This window comes from Nicotiana attenuata, unplaced genomic scaffold, assembly GCF_001879085.1.
Source record: "Nicotiana attenuata strain UT unplaced genomic scaffold, NIATTr2, whole genome shotgun sequence".
In the NCBI taxonomy this organism is placed as follows: domain Eukaryota; kingdom Viridiplantae; phylum Streptophyta; class Magnoliopsida; order Solanales; family Solanaceae; genus Nicotiana; species Nicotiana attenuata.
Genome location: NW_017671339.1, coordinates 21513 through 42715, shown reverse-complemented (window position 1 = coordinate 42715; position 21203 = coordinate 21513). Strand labels below are relative to the sequence as shown.

The window sequence follows — 21203 nt, the reverse complement described above, 5'->3', positions numbered from 1 at the left end:
ATGCTTTGTCTATTTGTTAAGCTTGAATTTGCCATTTCCTTTTAATCCTTGGTTTGAAAATTGTCTAAAACTATGTTTATACTTTTCGTTCATGAGTGAAATTTTTTGCTAACTGAAATGGAGTTTTTTTAACCCAAATATTGCAATAGTACTATATTAGCATTGGAGTGCAATAGCAATATTTTGATGCTTCATAATATTACTATGTTGTTTCTTTTTGCAGAACTTGGATATGAATAATTTTTCTTTTATTCAAAGAGGATGGATTAGCTGACAATTAATAGCAATAACTTGTTTATTGTCTTTCATGGAAGAGAGTTGAAAAAGAAATAAAATTATTGTAGGGTAAATTTGACTTTTTTATTCTCCAATACTAGGGAATAATGATACATCTGTTGGCATGTCAATGTGATACGTTCCAATTATTTGTCTCTTGTAGATACATGTTTTCGTGCTCAAATAACAATACGTTCCAATGATGTATTTTGAAAGGCCTTTTGTAGCCTCCTGTTAGAGTTGGTTAAGCCCTTTTTTTTTTATTTCTTTTGACTATACTCTTATAAATTTAAAATCTTTAAACATGACTTCTTCTAAATTGACCTATCTTTAAATGAATTCCTAAATTTGTGATTGGATGATTATCTGAAAATGAATCAAACTTTCGTTAGGGTGTTACTTTTCAATGTTAGAAAATCTATTATTGAGTAATTGATTCTATGTTGTATTTGATTTCTCATTGTTCTATTGGACAAATTCCTTTAGAAAATCTTTTTCTTAGAAAAAAAACTTCTCAGCTAATTACATCTTAAATGTTGGTATACTCCAACCCATATCCCGAAGGTTCTCTGCTCGATTTCTTCAAGGGTAGTTACTAGCTTGTAGCTGCAGTATTTTTGTCTCTATAGTGTCAGATGCACTATGCTATATTCTCAAAAGTAGGGCATGTGTTTATCATATTGCATTTTGTGGTTTTCCTCAATCTTATTTAATGTCGTAGATTGGGGATACCTGAAAAACTTAACTTTTTTTTATGGACTATTTCAACAGTAAATTACTCCTAAAAGATCATCATATTATGTTGGTAGTCATTTTAGGTGAATTTTAAAGCTTTGACGGGAAGATTATCCTATGCCAATCAAGTTTTTATCTTTAGCTTTTTAATCTCCTTTCAACTTTTTTTCTTTTGGTTTCATCACTTTGACTTTTAGTATTCTGATAACTAGAGTCCCACTTGCGGAAGAAAAAAGAAAAACACACGTAGAGCTGAAAGCTCTATGCTTATAAAAGAAAATAAGAGCTTGCTTGGAATTAGTGGCTCTTATGCTCAATAAAATTTTCAGTAATTGACAGTTTTTACTGTTGAAAATTTCTGGTAACATTTTCTCTTCTTTTTAGAAGTATATTTTGTTGTGTTGGATTTTTACTAGGTTCAAGCTTCAGAATCTCCATTAAGATGGCGAGAAAAAGAACTGATTCGGGAAAAGATTGAAGTGAAAAAGCTTGTTGAACTACACCGCTCCTTCTTTTGCTATGTGTGTCTAAGACCTCTGAGTTGTTATACAATAGGGTTCAGAAGTTAGATTCTCCAAATTTTGATGCTTAAGGGACCAAATACTTTGAATTTATTGTTGGAGCCACTCAAAAGTTTTACAAGCTCAAAATATAAACCATCGTCATCATCAAGTTATGAATTAGGTATCAAGTGTTGTAATTATAGTTAATGTGAATATTTCAAAAGGATGCTGACTTTAATTGATGTTGTTACAAGTAAAATCCCTTATCTGAAATATAGAAAATGAAACATCATTATTTTTGTCTTGATTTAAATTAATGTTGACTATTATTCTTTTCCTACTTTCAATATCAGTATTAGATAAACTCTACTAGATTTGGTCCATAGGCCATGAGAGGGGCCTTGTGAATTTACATCAATTTGCTTCATTTGTGTACTTTGTGGAGAAACTTATCACGCTTCATAAGTAAGACGTTTCTTTGTATGATGAAAGTTTTAACTCATTGTTGTACTGATCTAATGACTAATAATTTAAAACATCCATGTTTGCAGGCACCATAAGAGCATATATATCTTTTAGTTAGATGTGCAAGATGAGTTGGCTCCATGCAAAATAGAGCTGAAAGAAAAATTAGTCCATCTTGATACTGTTGTCTCAAAATCTGTCATACCCCATGGCCGTAGGAATGTCCTTTGCCCGCTAGAACCTAGAAGGTGAAAAGGCATCTAAAAGGAGTTTGTTTTTTTAAAGAACATTGTTTATGCGAACTAATCGCTTGGATACGATATTTTTTATTATGTTTACTCCAATGCCCAGTTTATAGGTACTAAACCTTATCTTGTAAAATATAGATGTACTATCTCTATCCAAGAGTCTTTAAACTTAACTACAGACTTGAAAATGCTCAACTCTGACAAAAATAATAAAATAAAAAAGGGGAACACTAAGCTCTGGTAATAGCTTTAGTTTGCAGTAATTTAAATTTCCTTATAAGCTACTACGTCAAAAGCACAACGTTGGGCCCGTGCTCAGCACGGGCTTGATCTCATCTAGTTATTTACATAAAATACAAAAAAAAAAAATCAATGTGTCCCACAGCCTATGTGCTTCAATGCAGCCACTGGCCTGAGCCGCATCTCATCCCGCCCGATTACGCTATCAGGATCATCCTCATTACATCGCCTCTTTATCGCAGGATGCGCTACAACATGATTTTCAGTAGTGCTGGCAAGATCGGTAGAAAGGGTCGTCGGTCCAGAAGCAACCTACAGAAGAATAAGTCAGCTCAGTATATGAAAATATATATATTAGTAATGTACGTGTTAAGTCAAAAAAAATTTAAATTGTCTTACCATGGTCTCGTCGGGCTCCTGAATATAAGCATTCGTCGCATCCAGGTCAGCATTGCACAAAGTGGGCTCCGTGACGAGCGGGGATGAAGCATTTATAAGAAAATTATAAAGTTAGTTATGGTGAATCAGTGAGATAAAACAAATTTAAATTTAATAGTAATACAAATATACCTGCGCCTGTGAAAGATCCCCAGCACCCGTCGATGATGAGCCATAACTAGGTCGGCACCCACTATCCACATCTCGGGTCGGCCGATCCTCAGCAGCAGTCGATGGGCCTTGAAAGTACTGATCCCAATCCTCTCTGGTATTGCTCGTGCCCGTGATCAACAATGGATCTGACGGAGTCACTTGCGAAGTCCCTGGAGTGAGCGACAACTGAAGACTGAACGACGGCATGCTGCTGTGTTGCTCGACTAGCTCATGGAGGTCACCCGGCAGATCAACTCCGACATCCTCAACAGGTGCCTCAACGCCCCCTTGCTGGGGACCACTTCCTCGCCGTCCCCTATAACCCCGCGGGACAACCGTGCCTCGTGGGATAGCCCTGCCTCGTGGGACAGCCCTGCCTCGTTGTCCCCTACCTCGTGGGACATCCCTACCTTTATGGTAATGCTCTGGCGCCACATAAGCAGGGTCGTGTACTAAGCGCTCATCCTCTCGGGCTCGCTGTAGTGTCCGGGAAGCCAGCTCTGTAACCTGCCGTCCATACTCGTGCAAAATAGCCGCTCCCTCGCCGGCATGCTACTACATATACAGTCCCAACTGGTAGAATAGATGTAGGCCAATAGCCTGCACAACGTATAAAATATAAATTACAGAATGCTATGCTACAATTATATAAGTAAGAATACCAAATAACATACCAGTGCCTCGTGCCGCCCGGCATATGGAACGTACCGACCGCTAGCTCGATGAATGGGATTCCCGACGAAAAGTCGGGTAACACCGCGGTACCAGGGCATATAATCATGAAAAGTATCCGTCCAGCTCGGTGAGGAGGGAGGGGGCGGAATCGGGTCAGCTCGCCGGTCCCAAGTATCGACCTACTCCTCTAGCCATGCCACATATGCGTCGTCCACCCTGGAACGATCATCCCGCTGGTAATGTGCAGGCTGCCATGTGGGCGGTCTTGGTACAAGCTGCGGACGGCCAAACTAGCGAAGTACCTGCTCCGTGGCATGATGCTCCACAAAATCAAGGCACATCAGCGGGACGGAAGAGCTCCAAATAAGTCGGCTGACCGAGCAATAATCGGGCAGGCCACCTATCAACTCGTCGCTGTATAGCGTACAGATGAAAGTAACAACATAAAACGTGAGTATACGCGACACATGTGAAGCTATGCCAAGTAAACTTAGGTATACATTTACCTGTGCGCCCTCCAGCATATCAAACGAATCCCTACAAAGGGGGAGATTATGCCGAGCCTCGTAGATATGTACGTATCCCCGTCGGAGAACCCACTTCCTAGCTAGATGGAGAAACGGAGGTGGTACATCCGGAGGTAATGGTGGTAGAGGTGGCTGCTGATCACGGCCAACCCTGCACTACTATTAAGTAGTGAGAGAGGTCAAAGCAGTTTTTACCCGATTTAGGGTCGGGATCGAATTCCACAGAGAGCTAGATATTGGAGTTGGGTGTCTATCTAAAGTGGAGTTGTGTATTTGCTCCCAATTGAACTTCTACACATTTTTGGGTTTTAATTATGATTCTAATTATATAAACTACAATGCTCAATTAAACTACTATAAGCTATGATTAAACTATTGCAAGCTGTTCAAATGATTAAAGGGCACTAGGGTAGTGACCTTCGCCTAGGTGGTCAATTGACGGAATCTTGAATCTAAAGCTAGATTGACACATTTGGGGAGTATGATATAACCATTGCTCGATTCTACTCACTCTATACCTCTCGGTAGTTCGAGTGATTTTGCCCGAATTGACTTTCTCAAGACCAAATGGGTGAATTTGCACAAGCAATTGAGGATCAAGTCGGGTATTACGATCTCTCGGTTTAACCCTCTAATTGGGGCTATCAATTCTCTTGAGTACGCCCCAATTCCTTGTTGGACTAATTCTAGAGACTTAGGCTCTCTTTCTCAAGAAGAGCAAAAGTCAACTAAACACAAACTAGTATTTGCAACCACTAATTTAGCAATTAAATATGGAATTAGCCCAAATATCAAACACTCATAGTCAATCAAGCTCTAAAATATAAGACGCATCAATTACCCACACTAGGCTTGAGCCACAACCCTAGCTGATGGGTCTAGCTACTCATCATTAGAGAAAGAAACAAAGAAATAGATGAAGAAAAAATTATATTAATTAATTACTAAATTAAACTTGAAGATTCAATGTTGAAATGAAGAGAAAATTGCCCAAAATAGCTAAAGAAACGGAAGTCACGAGTGCAGCCTTCAGTACTTACAATCTGCTTGACCTAAAAATGGAAAAGAAGCTATTTATACTAAGTTGAAAAGTCTGGACAAAAATACCCCTGCGGGGTTAGTGCGGACCGCACAAAATGGTGTGCGGCCGTACTAGGGCTCTGAACACAAAATTCCAGCTCTCTGAACTCATGGAATGCGGACCGCACAGAATGGTGTGCGGCCGCGGTGGCTTCTAGTGCGGTCCGCATGAAATGGAGCGCGGACCGCATTGGCTTCAATTTTCAAAACTGGCACTTCTGTGATCTTTGGCTTTGCGGACCACACAAAATTGAGTGCGGCCGCAGTAACTCCAATGCGGACCGCATTAAATCTCATGCGGCCGCATTGCCTGTTGGCCTGGAAAACACCTTCTCTGAATCTCACTTGTGCGGACCGCACAGAATGGTGTGCGGCCGCACTGGCCCTATTTTGCCTGAGCTTTGTCTTGTCTTGGTACTTGTGCAAGTTTCACTCCTTTTTGAGCTGACCTTTGACATCTTGTCACTTTGTTGATCAAGCCTGCAATCAAGCACAACTTGTGAGCCTTTTGGGACTATTTTGTACAAATTTCTAATCAAAACATAAGCAAGGAGGAGTATAAAATATATCAAAATCCCTAGTTATCAGCTGCAAATGCAGGAACCGCTCCCAGGCCCAAACCTAACATACAAAGTTGACGTAAAATTTAAGATATATTCTTACTAGATATGTTATAATGAATAGAGTATTCGAATATGTTGTCACCTGTAGCAGCGGCAAAAATCCACATACATCATGCTGGGTGCCCATGCTCGCCCGGCACATCTGCCTGTACAAGTAGGCGAGAATAGCAGCACCCAGCTGTGCTGGGGTAAATCATCTAGCCGCTCAAGATGATGAAAAAATCTCAAGCTGACTAGGTTCCCCGAAGTGTTCGGGAACAAGATCCTTCCAAACATAAGAAGTAGCAGCAACCTCGTATACCGGTGAATATGCAGATCATCTGTCTCGCCAGTGATGTCGGGGTGCAATAACTCCAAATGTTGTCAAATAGCCGTCAAACTCAGGCGACTGGCCCCTGCTTGTGTTGTCTCATCCTGTGGCCGGAAACCAGTGAGCTGCTGCAGCATGTCCAGGTACTGCCCACGTGTCATCTCTCTCATGCCCTACGGCAGAACGACGGGGTGTCCATCAACGGGCAGCCCATATAAAACCTCAACGTCCTGGAGTGTGATGGTGGCCTCGCTAATGGGCAGGTGGAATGTGTGCGTCTCCGGTCGCCACCGCTCTATCAGGGCCGTGACCAAAGACCAATCGAGCTGCAGCCGCCCGATCTCCAAAATCCTGTAGAAGCCCGTTTCCCGCAGGCGTCTGACTACACGGGGATGGAGAACTTTGCCCTTCATAAAATTCCACATGTCGTCCACTCTCCTGGCGCGGAGGCTCTGGGCCAGTAACTCTCCCTCCCATATGTAGGCGGACCTATGATCGCCCTGTAACGACAGTAGCTCATCGCGAAAAGGTCTGGGATGCATAAACAGCACGTCCATGTCGTCTACTGTAAATTAAACAACATTAATTACATGTTTGTTTGAAAAATAAATAATTAATTTTTATAATTATATAATATTTTATTATTACGTATTCACATATGGGTTTCAGGCTCGATATTTGAGGCCCAGTAGCACCAAACTATACTGAATTCTTATATGTGTTAGTTTTATTATTTTACATGTTAGTTTCATAATTTTATATGTTTGTTTTGTAAATTAAATAATTAATTTTTATAATTATACAATATTTAATTGGACAGAGTATTCACATATGGGTTCCAGGCTCGATATATGAGGCCCAGTAGCACCAAGCTATCCCGAATTCTTGTATTTGTCAGTTTTATTATTTTACATGTTAGTTTTATAATTTTATATGTTTGTTTTGTAGATTAAATAATTAATTTTTATGATTATATAATATTTAATTGGACAGAGCATTCACATATAGGTTCCAGGCTCGATTTGAAGCCCAGTAGCACCAAGCTATCTTTAATTCTTGTATGTGTTAGTTTTATTATTTTACATGTTAGTTTTATAATTTTATATGTTTGTTTGTAAATTAAATAATTAAGTTTTGTAAATTGGACAGAGTTTGTGTTTGATCTATCAGTATAAGAGATACTTATATTACATGGATACTACGCTAAAAGGCTCTACATTTTATTACACTAAAAGGGCACTATATTACTAGTCTTTAAGCAAATAAATAATCTAAACTAGATAAAAATAATAAATACATTTTAATCACAAAACATTCACGAAAATACATATAAAACAGTAAATGTAATTTATTAACATTTTTATTAACAAATAATAATAATTTCTCAATTTTTACATATTTTTTAGAACACTAATATCTTAGTTCGGATAAAAATAGCATACCAGTTTAATCGCAAAAAAAATAAATCAACATGGAATACATTCAAAACAACTACTCCAATATGCATTATTTATACGAGTTTCGACATAAACTAAATCGGAATACCTCGATTTATGTTTTTCGGAAAGTTAAAGAACTGAAAATTTGAGTCCGAAACAAGCAACCCACAACAATAGAAGGCTTGACTAGGATGTGGGACCAAACACTCTTTACCTTTTATGGGACGGGTGGGGTATTTTTTATCGAGTTAATGGGGGGGGGGGGGTAGCGCTGAAGATTGTTGAAAAAATGGGGGCGGGGGAGCTTCTGTTGAACGTGGGGGGACGACTACTTATTTATGTATAGCGCGTTTATAAAAGCGTCATACATATAGTGTTTTTGTAAACTGCGCTATACATACCTGCCTTATCAGCTTCCAGGTATAACGCATTTTACAAAGGCGTTTCATATATAATGCTCTTTTAAAGAGCGCTATACCTTAACGTCCAAAACGGACGTTAAAGTATAGCGCCCTTTAAAAAGGCGTTATATATATTTTGGTCACTCTTTTTTTTTCCGTCATTTAAGTCCACAAGAACCACATTTAGTTCCGGACTCACAATTTGAGGGAGTATGGTTTAAGATTGGTAGGTATGGCTGTCAACTTGACTGTCAAGAATGGTAGTATGGGAAAGTAGTTGAGATCAAAAGAAGTTAAATATCTGATGTATATGACCATACTTACTACACTCTCTACGACTGGTTTTTTGAAAAGTAAAATCAAACAAATATTAGAAAGAAAGGAACTATTTTCCTTGATCTCAATTTCCAGCAGAAAGGAACTATTAAAGCAGACATTTTTCTTAAATTAAATACAACTCCTAACTAAACAAACGAATTTCCTTCTTTCTTTCTTTCTCGGTTTAACTGTACGTGTTGTCCTAACAAATTACCTTACATCGTTGATAGATGTTAGTTAAACTTTTTAAAAATACACTGCAAATACTCGTATCAATACGTACTGATAGTTGAGCAAGTGTATGGGGTAATATTGTCAATAACCGTAATTAAAATTAACGGAAGTGCCAAGCACCAAACAGTGTCGTGTACAAATTTCAAGTCATGCAGATAAGACATCCCTGAAAATAGAAACAAATATAGGTTAAACAAGTCAAAACTATTCTTAAATTTATTTTATGTTGAAAAGAGGGAGTAGTAGATGCAATATTGCAGACGATAACAAGAAGTGCAAGGAGGTCTCTGTTTGTAACGGCGTCATAGTTTCACAAAATATAGAAATATCATTTATCTTCCATTAGTAACCAAACTACAATAAAATCCTACAAAGCAACAAACTTACCTATGGTGCATGAATTAGTTTCTTTCCTCCTTATCCAGTCTAGCTCCCGCAGCGACGGAGCTAGACTTCTTCAGTTTAAACCTTATATTTACCTTTAAACATTTATTGAATATTTATAAATTATTAACTTAGAATTCAATAAAATAAATGACTAGAATACCGAACCCATAAATTTGAAATTCTGACTCCACCTATGGCTCCGGCTAGTCATTGTCTCGCTTTGTAAATTTCCTATTAGAGGTGTCAAATGGACGGAATGACCAAATTTAAAGATATTAAAATAATATATAAATCGATAAATAAAATAAATAGGATCCTGACATATCAGTTTATGTCTTCTTCAATATCTTAACCTTTATACTCGCTTTTTAAACCCGTCACACTTTACGACGATCCTCCGAAAGAAAGAGAAAGCGAGAAAAAAGAAGAAGAAATTTTGAGGAAGCAAACATTAGTAACTGATTTCTTGAATTTGGGTAATAAAATTCTTTAATTACCCAAACAAAGAGTATTTGAAACCTAAAGGCAGCTTTCTGTTGCAGATGAAAACTATTGGGGTGCAATACGTAATTATTTCAAATAGGGAAGACTGAAATAAACGAAGCAAGAAAAACCGGACAAAGGAAAAAGAGGAGAAACCACACAAATAGCGCAACGTACAAGACGATTGTTACCCAGCAACGGTAACAGCCCTTTGTTTCTTCTTCAGTCAAGTAAGCTGAAAACCCTTCTCTCTGCTTTCTTCTTTTCATTTTCTTAATGATACTATGAAGTTTTTTCACTTAGAAAATTTGTCCCATTTTTATTCAGTATTTTCAACTTTTCAAAGAAATTGTGTATTGCATCAAATTCCTTTCAATTAATTTCTTGGATTTGGGTAAAACCCTTTGAAGCATATATGCTTGTTGTCTCAATTAGTATAAGGGTACTAACTAAAGGTCTCATTTTTATACTTCCCAAATTTGTCTTATTGAACTGTGTATTATGCATTAATTGGTATATTCAATATTTCCCTATTTTGAACACTCATTTTATTCATGTTGTACAAAATGGTAGATTGCAGTTTAGTTCAATTGCTTAGTTGTATTACATATGCAGTGTTTTGTATTATTTTTTTTTATATTTTTTATGATTCGCTGTATATATGTGCAGAGCGGATGTAGCTAACAGGCTACGGGTTCAACTGCACTCAGTAACTTTAAGACGTAGCTTAGATACAACAACAACAACAACGGCCTAGTATAATCCCACAAGTGGGGTCTGGGAAGGGTAATATGTACGCAGACCTTATCCCTACCCGAGGGGCAGAGAGGCTGTTTCCAGGGTAGCTTAGATAAAGATGTAAAACATTACCAAAATTTCAATAAATATTATATTTTGAATTCATAAATTTAAATGTGCAGTAGGTTCAGTGGTAAAAACATAAATATTGAACCCATCAAGTTAAAATCCTGTATCTGCTATGTGATATCCTTAGCTTATTTTTTTGATGAAGTGATATGTGACCTGCTTACCTTACCATATCCATTTGCATTAATGCATAAGGGGTTTACAAAGATTTTTAATGATGGTTATGCTAATTTTGTCCTTTCCTTTTTAATTGCAGAACTTTATAGAGTTTTAGTGATCAATTAGCGCTTCAAGGGTCTTTTGATGGATAGTATTGTAGATGCACTGAACAATGCATATCAAGATTTTGTTGCAGCGGCTGCCACTGCACTTGAATCAAAAGAGAGTTCAAATGGTCAGAAAACAGTAGCAACTGACGCTGCGTTAGAAAACTTTAAGCAACGGTGGGAGTTGTTCAGGGTTGCTTGTGATCAGGCAGAGGAGTTTGTTGAGTCAGTTAAGCAAAGAATAGGTTCCGAGTGTCTTGTAGATGAGGCTACGGGCTCTGTTTCAGGGAAGCCTGGGCAATCATCAGCAACAAGTGGCCTTCAACCCATTAGTGCTGTTAGGTTGGAGCAGATGAGTAAAGCCGTCAGATGGCTAGTGATAGAATTGCAACATGGTTCTGGAGCGAGTATTGCTTCTACACACCCCAACCCTTCTGCTCCTTTTGATGCTAGATTTACTGAAGATGCCACTCAATAGGTATACTGAAATATTCCTCATACTTCTTTTCCTCCTTGTTTGCGTTGACTATCCTAAATAATATGGGAACAAATTTTGTATTATCTAATGAACTATAAGCAAATAAGCTTTGTTTCCTGGACTCGATGGAGCAAGCAAGTTCTAGAATGTTTCCTTGAAACTGAAGCTGACTCCTATGTAGGAGCTGCTGTCACATTTTACTCATAAAATGCTTCCTTAAAACTGAAGGTTTGTTGCCTCTCTTGCTTTTTAAATGCTTCATATTCTTCATAAAAAGATGCTTCATATTGTATATTTGTTTCGCAAAAGAACATGGTCGTATTTTACTGTACTTAGAGTAGTATGTGTTTCCATCTTATGGGGATGTCTGACAAGAAAGAAAATTAGGGGAAGGAAGTCGATTCGTCAAATTTTAAAATGTGGGTGGGGTGGGGTGGGGTGGGTAGATAGGTTGAACTTTTCGTTAATGTGTTGCTCATGATGAAAAGGAACAAATATGCATGATCTTCTTTTCAATTTCCCCTTGCATTTGCCTTGACACGCACAAACATGAGCACGCATGCACGAACGCGCGCGCGCACACACACACACATCATGTAATATGTACAAATCTATAGCCGCTCCATAGCATGGTGGCAGAGATGACATCTCGTCTGATGTGCATTTTTGGAAGCTATTGAAGACTGCTCCTGTTATATTTTTGGTTGTTGTTGAGGGAAAGAAATAGGATAACTTTGAAGGGATTGAGAGTTTGTGGTCGAGAGCAAATGGAATTACCTATTGCGTAGATTGTTGGCTAGATTTTAAGGAAGCAAGTATGCGCTCACAACAGAATTCTGGAAAGATGAGACCATCTTGGTAGAGTATTAATGATTTTTTTTTAATTTATCTAATTTTCTTATCTGACGATGACATCTTATAAGTCTTAACTAGCCAAACTTCCTGATTGCAATGTCTTATTTTTTCTTATTGTTAAGAATAATAAATTTATATTGCTTGTGGAAGTGGCTACGGTTACTGGGGCTTCATTTACTTTATTAATTGATAACAAAAGTTCTACTTGTCAAAAATGGTAATAAACAAAAGTTTTAGAGTTTCTCTGAAGTAGCTAGCTAGTGCGATTAATTCCTTTGTGCAGCTTGTGAAAGATTGTTAGGGTTATTAATTATTAGGGATTCATTTACTTCAATAATTAGTTACAAAAAATTCTCCTATTTTATTAAAGTGACTTGGTAATGCGGCCCATCTGAAAGGACGAATAACCATGTACTAATTGGTAGAAAGACTCCTCAGTTAAAAGTCATTTAAGGTCTAGTGATTCCTACATGTTTCTTCACTCCCTCTTGGCATGAGCCCCCTTTTTTCTGTAATTTAAAATATCATAGTGTTTTGAAATTTTGCTTGTTTTATTTGAGATTGGCCCTGCAAGCGGTACTAGTATTATACTAATGATATTTGGTACCAGTATTATACTATTTACTCCTTCAATGCCATTCTATGTGACAATCTCTTCTTTTTGGTCTCTTCTAAAAAAGATCCATCCTTTTTACGGGTTCGTGGTATACTAGCATTACGTAGAGGAAAACATACTTGGTTAAGAAAATTAAAGCTTTATGGATTGGAGAGAGGACCGATATTGATGATAATACTCTGAATAAGCTTTTTTAACTCAAAATTACTTTTCGTTACTACCTGAAACCTTGCAACATTGTAATGATATTGTTCATGCATCAATAATCTTTGAGGGGAATGTGCAGAAAGAGTGCAACAGCAGGCACTTAGAATAATTGGACGTGTTTTCTTATATTTGGAAATATGTTAGTTAACTGGTCTAGTATCAACTCCTGGTTGTGAGTTAATAGAAGCTAGCAAAATCTCTTAATAAGTTATCTTCCATCTAAATGTATTACTGTGAGTAACCACAAGTTTTTGCAGCAATTATATGCTATGTTCACATTGTTTGAGCTAAGTTTGTCCTCACATTTCAGATAGAAAAATGAAACTAGAAGAAACATGGTTGCTTTGTATTCTATGCTTGTCCTTAAAAAGCAAAGAACAATGATTAACTCTGACTGTTTTCAGGTGACTGGCAAAGACTGGTAAACAGGCAGAGACAGACAAACAGATCAACTATGCCTCAGTAAGCCGCTAAAGTTGTACGTTGGTTGTATCAAATCATGTTGTAACGCTGTAGAACTGCTCCGATCTTTATTTCCATTGCAGCATGAGCCACCCCATTTTTAGGTGTTATTCAGATTTCAAAACCACGTGCCCCTGTGTGTATACACACAAAATGTACACAGGCTATATTCATGTGCCTGCTATATATTACAGTTACACTTTTGAAGTTTGTTTGTACTTAGAAAAGTGGTAGTTCATATTGTTGTTGAAAAATGCTCAGACGTATTCTTTGTTATAGGTGTTCTTGATTTACATATTCTTGATGATGATATCATAGAGATTTAATTGCCTTCCCTTAAGAAATATATCTGAGGCATTGCCAAGTGTCTTGTTTTGAAGTTGTTTTAACCCTGATGAACTCAGTCAGTAGGCTTTGAAGACCCTGGAATTGCTGCCATAGCAGAATTTTATGATGTTTTGAGTGTAATAAGACGCTTTAGCTTACAACTAAGTCTCAATTCCAAGCAAGTTCAGGTTGACTATATGAATCTTCACTGTCCATCTCGCTCCATTTAAGTTTGTCTGTCTAATATTGCCCCATTTAAATTTGTCTGAGTCTAATATTAATAAAACGGTTTAGCTTGCTGCCACAAAATCCTGGCGCCAAGAGTTTTTTGCTAGGACATTATTAAGTCACGTTTGATATTATTTTGTAACTTGTGACGTAATCTTGAAAATAGTTCTCACTGCACTGGTTAAAATCAGCATGAACCCAGTGTGTTTTTCCAATACAGTGGATTGTTTCAAGCAGGTAAATACCATTTACTCTCAGTTGTTTTCAACTGCCTTCCCTACATAGCAGCTAATTGGAGGGGACTGCACAGAAGATTGAGAACAAGAAATGCAGACAGATTTCTTTTATACGTGATAGAGGGCCAGTACTTAAATTATGTCTTTAACAATAAAATTATATTAGTAATGAGTGCGCCATAACTCCAATCATGAAATGGAAATTAGCACTTGGCAACCTTTTCTTCTTATCATGAAGCAAATTATGATAAAACAAATTTACAGATCTTATGATGTAAAAGTGTCGATAATAAGTTGAGGGTCAGAAGAAGGGAGGAATAAATCATCACAAAAACTCCCTGTACACATAGCAGTTAAGCATGAACTCCATCAAGATGACAAGCAGAGACAAACGACATAAAGCTATATGCATCAGAGCGACGCAACGATAATACACATTCTTTTCATTGATATTAGGACCAGACCCAAGAATAGAGGTGTTTGAGGCAATGTACAGCGCTTAAGACCAACTTCTGACATAAGATACATGCGAATATACAGGGACACTCGAGATACAAAATAAATTCTGAGAGTTAGTTGCTTCCATATGGATATACAGAGGAGTGAAGAACACTGGGAGATGCCCCAAGTATCTAGGAACCATGAACAGTAGAAGCACTGCATATTCATAAATATCCTATAAGCAAGTCATGTGTAGCCTGCCCCAAAAGAACATTTTGTAATATCCTTGTCACTTTTGGAAGTTATATGCCCCTTTTCACTTCATCCGTGAAATCTCAATCTACAGATCAATCGATTGTGATCTAAGAAGCAAGGGTCATAATTAGAAGATGGTCAATTGGTTCCAAGCTCCACAAGAGGTTGCTACATTGGTGGAGAGTCTCCCCTGGCAGACTGTGGACACAAATCTGTCACATTGTCAGCTGCCCAACTGTTGTTGAGAAGATAAAACAGCTCAGCAGTTATACGTTCTTCTAATAGGTTGACTCCGGTGGCAAAATTCAGGTCATTGTTCCTGCTTACATCGTCATTCGTCAAAATGTGTTCTTCCCATTTTATTCAATTCCTTCGGAGGCTTTAAGTTCTTCAACCAACTCTTGATCAACCAACTCTTGACGTTGGGATTGCTGGTGGTGGGGTGGGGGAGCATGCAGAGCACCAGGACCAACATTTGACATATGCCTTTTAAGCGGTTAGGACACTCGTTGTACCAGCATTTTCATCAATGGAATCTATCCTCGTGTGCTTTTCAACTTCAGAGGCTTCGGCTATATTGACCAGAGAGGATTGTACTGGCTTGGTTGTGGATGAAATTGCATTATGGATTCTGATGTCAAACATTCTGTAATCTAGGACCAATTTCTGGCTCTATAGTGTTGCAGCATAGGTCATTCTGCTGGTTCTTCGAGCATTGATCTAGAGATTTCTCAGCTGGAGCTACATAGAGAGGCTGTGGTTGCTCATCCACCATAGTTGCACAATCAGCTTTGTTCAAGACATCATCTTCAAAACCGTTTGAATTTGCAAATGATGTGTCTGTCGAAGGAAGATTCTTCGTCGTATCCAGCTCCTCACCAATCATGACACCTCCATTCTCAGCAAACACATCAGCTGATGTGACCCCATCAAGGGAAAACAATTGAGTCGCACAAGCGGAGATGGATAATGGGCTGGTTTCCATCTCAACAGGAGAATTTTCCACAGCAGGTACTCTGTCTGCACAAGTGCCGTCCTGATCAACCTGGCCACCAGTCAAATTATCAGTGGCAGAACTCGAATGCTGGAGCTCAGTCAGACCACCTACCACATAGGGTAATGTGTCTGTTCTATTGCTCGCATTCACCACTTCTGTGTAGTGACCAGGTGTGGCAGCAGTCAGCTGAAGTCCTTGTCGCATGAACTGGCCACTTCCAGGACCAAGTTGAGCATCCAACTGCGTCTGCACCCAGACTGCTAGAGAAAGTGCATGATCACGAATCAAAGAATCATAAGGTGGGCAGCGTAACATATCAACCAGAGCCTGCATATATTGGAACATACTGGTGGATGGAGTAATAGACCCTTTGTCACGGAGATATTTAATGCTTTTGAGAGTATGTTCACATAAGTTTCCCAGTTTTGCCCAATTACAATCACAAATTGCATACTCTGAAGCTGGACTCCGAACAACATGCAGTTGATGCCGATCTTCCTGATCAACTACTTTTGAATAGTCACCCTCAACTAACACATCAGAATCTGGAATCTGCAAAGATTTCTGCCAAGCCGTTAAGCCACTCATCCATTCATTCTTCCAGTAACGTGCAAACTCATCCTTCCCTGAGTACTCATCAAGCCAGAAGTAAGAATGCACTGTGGTATCTAGCTTATCTACAAGCCAATCAGCACGTTCATATACACTTATTTCCTTCTCATTCAATAACCTAAGCTTCAATTGGTTGTGATAGTACTCCATCGCCGAACATGTCTCCTGGCTGGCAAGAGGAAGAGTTCTCAATGCACTAGTCCAGAGCCCTGGGAAGACAAAATCCATCAGCAAATAAAGCCCCAGCGAAGAGCCAACTAATTTTCAAATAGGAGTCTAAGAGAATTATTTCAAGCACTCTTGAAGAATAATGCATTTTAGCAGAATAATACTAAGCTAGCACTGCTTTTTGTAAGGTGAGGACTCTCAAACGTGAAAGATTGCATGTATATCCACTATGAAGGAGTTGCTCAACCTATACATAATTTAGAGTTTAAATGCTTAACAGCTGTTCGCTATATGGGTTAAACAGAAAGATCATCATGTTGTTGAAGATTTGATAAGAGGTTTTGGACTCTATTCAGACCTAGACTGTTATTGTACATACTTCTATACATCAGTACCTCCTTGGTTCTTTTCTTTTTAGTAATAATATATTTCTGATCTGGAGACAGACGCGCTACCATTGCGCCACGGATCCTAGCTAATTAGTGATAATATATTTACTTTATTCATCAAAAATAAATATCCAATATAGACATAGACGAAAATATGCAACTACTTATTGGAGCATGTGCATAAGGTATCCATCATAGGAAAACATCATGCAATAAATTGATAGGATTTCAGAATTCAAATATTGACAACTTCTGAGAGACTATTGTTTCTCATAGAAGTGTGTGAAACGTCTAGGATATTCCCAACAACTGTTACACAATGTGGACAAAGGGAGTATTAGTTTAAATTCATGTTAGTCGTGGATCTGAATCGGATTAGCAGAGTGTCAAATAAGTTAGCAAAAAACCTGTTTCATAGGTACTTCAATCTAACTCCAATAACAAATCTTTTTGTAGTGACACAGGAATCTGATTTACTGAATAGTATGCCTAACCTAGTCTTGGGTACCATGTGGCCTTGAAATAGTCCATAAAGTCTGCAGCATCCACGAAATCTTCCATAAATTCTTCAAACAAAACAGCAGTTCCATCCCCTTTGCAGATGCGATGCACAGCCTGGCCTAGCCTCTTTGCAATTGCAGCACAGGTCTCCATTTCTGAGCATTTCTTAATCAAGTTCTTATGCCATGCATGACGAACCCGCCAAAAGCATATCAATACAGAGCACTGAAACACTTCCCTGAGTGACAAGCAAGAAAGTACACCATTCATGCAAAGATAATATCAAGATAAAGTGGATGACCAGGAGCCACAATTTTAAACTGTGCAATCTAGAACCCAAAAATAATTGGCAGAACCACAATTCACGAGTGACTGAGAAAATACATAAAGAAAAACTAAGAGAAATGCCTAACATTCAGATTAACCTTCCACATACTGAGTGAGCAAAGTATGCCCTAATAGTTTCATCATTCATTTAAAATTTGATATACTCTTTAACTTTTGGTGGATGAACAAGACTATTAGATGTAGAAGCACAGGGACCAGATAAAGTGCTGATCCTTTCAAGCCGATCCAACAGAGCAACATTGAAATTTCCTGCCTATTTTACGCATTCATTGGCTAATTAATATCCCAATACACAAGTCTACAACAACAATTACGCCTCAAACGCAAATAAGTTAGAGTCGGCTAATGAATCCTCACTGGCCATGTTCCCCAATTAAATTCATCTCAGGCCAACATTATAAAAATCCAAAAGAAAAAGTACCAGAAGTTCTCTATATTTCCTACTAGCATAAGAATCTCTAGGGCTAAAGACTCCAAGAAAGCATGACCAAATTATAAAGTAAACATATTTAACATGACTAAAATGTATTCCCAACTACTTGATATCGCCTGTATACATCTTTTTCCTCCATTGTGCCCCATTAAATTAATAGGCTAATAGCCTCTCCCTGAACCCAAAAGATAGATGGAACTGGTGCAACTCTAGTTTGCCATGCTAAAGAGAAAAACCCCACATCCATTAGGGAAAAAAAACGTAAAAAACTAATGCGGTACCAAAAGATAGTCACCAACCTGATTGCAGGGACATCAGCTGAAGGATCATCCACAATGAATCCAGCCAACTTCCACTTAGGATCTTTCATATGAACTCTATTATATAGGGCCCTCATCCACCTAAGTGTATCTCCACTTGCAAATCTAGGTGCTATTATCCATGCCACCGGTATAGCCTTGTTGTCTGAGTTGAACACAACAAGACTGTGAATAGGATACTGGATGAATTTGCATAAAAGACAAAGTAAGCTTTCAAGTATTCGGTCTTTCTAGAAACTTGGTATCCATATAAGCAAAAATACCGTTAGTTTAATTTTTTTGTTCAAAAGAAATATAAAATACCTTTAGTTTATTAGTTCCAAACTTTGAATCAGAGGCTAGAAGGCCATGGTTTCCAAACCGAATCAGCTGTTGCAACTGCCATTCTGTTTGAATACCCAAGACAAACGGATCGGAATCAGAGAAATTCTCATAAAAGAACACATGATTCTGGTGACTTTCAACCCACATGCTAGTGCTGACTGCATCATCTGAGTCAAGTTCATAAGTAGAGCGCCTTATGCTCCTCTCTTGTCTCCGAACATATCTGTGAGTTAAAAGGTCATCTCGGTTGCATGGGCCTCCTTGTCTCTCCACTGATTCATTGTGCCTCTGCATGATTGTTTCCACAGACACTCCAACATAGAGCAGAGACAAAACACGGAGGCGAAGATCCTCTGAGATGTATGGAGCATACATGGCACGTGTTCCAGCAGCCTTTTTGTCCTGTGGGCCATGGCATGGTAATCCGTTCTTATCTATGTGCTTATCTTGGTTATATATGATAAGTGCTACAGATGGTTCAGCAATTAAGCGTTTAACAATAAAATGGCAGGTGCACCCCCTCTTTGTATTAGGTCGACCAGCAGGTTTTTTCTTAGGGACGTACGTCGTTCTACTTGGTCGGACGATTCCACCCTTTCTATGATCATCAGGACCAAAGGAGCACCAGTACCTAGAGAATCATAAGGCTATTTCTGTAAAATGCATTGTGATAGTAGCAATTGAAACAAGCTAAAGTGCTAAAGTACAGCTTACAGAATATATTCAAGGATGCCATCAACTTTAGGCTTGTAAGTTATCTCTGCAGGACGACGTCTCCGAGCTTCAACATGGAATCTTGTTGGACATTCTTTATTAGCAGATTCCCCTCTAACAAAGTCATCTACTCTAGCAAACGGAATGAGAGCAACTCTGTCTATGTTATCGCGCCAGCCTTCTACCTTAGACCACACAAGTTCAGCAGAAGAAAACTCCAAAGTCGGGGGGTTCTGAACAGGAAGGGAAAGAATTTGATCCCATCTAGCCATCTGTTACACAAGGGAAATAATAAGGTAAGTAGCACAGATTACACTTCTGAAAACAAAATGAGCTGGATTGCAAACGTTCACTAATCAGATTTGATTTTTCTTCATCAGATTTGATTATTCTTCCTTATGGCATTTAGTGTGATAAAAGGTGGGGACGAGATGCAGGTGTTATACCTAGGGGAGCCCATGAAATTTAATTTAATAATATAAACATAAATCTAAAATTAGTTGGGGTCGGCTATATAAATCTTCTGGGTCGATCCTAACTAGTTTGAACATTTTAAAACGTAGCAATGAAGTGTAAGAAAATCAACGCAAGCATCTAAGAATACCAACAAAAGTATAAAAATATCATGACATAGCAACCATTACCAACATCATAGCAATCCAACCAATATAAAGAAAGATCATAACTTTTAAAGACGTATCATAAGACAACACAGTGCAATAATGGCATCAAACAGTCAATAACCGACATACCGGACTGTCCAAAGGGAAAATCAAAAGAAAGAAAAACAATGAATAAACAACAAAAGTATACATCTTAATGGAAAAGGTAAAATAAAGGATTGCTGATGAATAAAATATCAATTTAATAAATGTAACATAATTTTTTTTTTAGTACTCCATGCATTCCAATTTATGAGAAACTCTCTTCTTATAAGTTCGGTTCATAAGAAACTCTTGAGACATCTCAAGATGTTTGACGCTACTCCATTAATCAACGACTTTCACAAGTTTAAGAATTCAAATTCATTAAATAATTCATAATTAAAATCTTGATGTGATATTTTATCTATCAAATTAACTTTTCAATCATAATTGTAATAATTTCTTCCAATATGCAAATATAATATTTTTATACAAAATCAAATACAACTAGAACAGAAGACTCTTGATTATTTAGTTTGGGGTGAAATTTAAGGCAGTATCTTAATTAAAACAATCTTATTTTTGTTGATAAAATTCATTAGAACAATCAGTGCTCAGCATGATTGAAAGCTTTCTGAAGCCACCGTTCAACTAGTGCACCCAGTGCCACTTCGTTACAGAGGGCGGTACCTAAAATTATTTAAACATTATAATATAATATAATATATAACACACACACACAAACATACGAGTGCTAAAATGATTAACAAAATGGAACAGCTGGATATTTAGAAGAGCATAAACCTATTGAGAACCTTCAAATGTTGTAGCTGAGTTGAGAGACCGGACGGCAAGCAGGCGAAAGTTAAGTAACGGCGGAGGAAGGATAATTCCAGAGGAAAGGGAGTCGCAGGCGGCGGAGCTTGGTGGCGGCAAGCGGCTGATTTGTAGGTTGCATTTTATAGTTTTAGGAGAAGGAT

General features: G+C 38.1%; 2 protein-coding genes across 6 annotated transcripts; one reads left to right on the top strand and one right to left on the bottom strand.

The window, feature by feature from the left end:
• The first annotated feature begins 9658 nt into the window (after nucleotides 1-9658).
• On the top strand, nucleotides 9659-13619 carry LOC109207655 (mediator of RNA polymerase II transcription subunit 32). Of its 4 annotated transcripts, XM_019370608.1 has the most exons (4): nucleotides 9675-9765; nucleotides 10205-10321; nucleotides 10659-11146; nucleotides 13229-13619. In XM_019370608.1, the coding sequence occupies exon 3, from the start codon at nucleotides 10706-10708 to the stop codon at nucleotides 11144-11146; it is 441 nt and encodes a 146-aa protein (XP_019226153.1). In that variant the 5' UTR covers nucleotides 9675-9765; nucleotides 10205-10321; nucleotides 10659-10705; the 3' UTR covers nucleotides 13229-13619. The 4 variants fall into 4 exon arrangements, with proteins under 4 accessions (XP_019226149.1, XP_019226153.1, XP_019226151.1 ...); XM_019370604.1 differs by lacking the exon at nucleotides 10205-10321 and having other exon boundaries at nucleotides 9659-9765; XM_019370606.1 differs by lacking the exons at nucleotides 9675-9765; nucleotides 10205-10321 and adding an exon at nucleotides 9788-9977.
• Nucleotides 13620-14478: 859 nt separating this feature from the next.
• Nucleotides 14479-21186, bottom strand: LOC109207653. Of its 2 annotated transcripts, none has more exons than XM_019370602.1 (6): nucleotides 21028-21186; nucleotides 19580-19851; nucleotides 18845-19496; nucleotides 18521-18720; nucleotides 17434-17678; nucleotides 14479-16591 (listed from the first exon to the last, which is right to left on the bottom strand). In XM_019370602.1, exons 2-6 carry the CDS (start codon nucleotides 19849-19851, stop codon nucleotides 15411-15413), a joined length of 2550 nt encoding a protein of 849 aa, XP_019226147.1. In that variant the 5' UTR covers nucleotides 21028-21186; the 3' UTR covers nucleotides 14479-15410. The 2 variants fall into 2 exon arrangements, with proteins under 2 accessions (XP_019226147.1, XP_019226148.1); XM_019370603.1 differs by having other exon boundaries at nucleotides 21039-21186.
• Nucleotides 21187-21203: the final 17 nt, after the last annotated feature.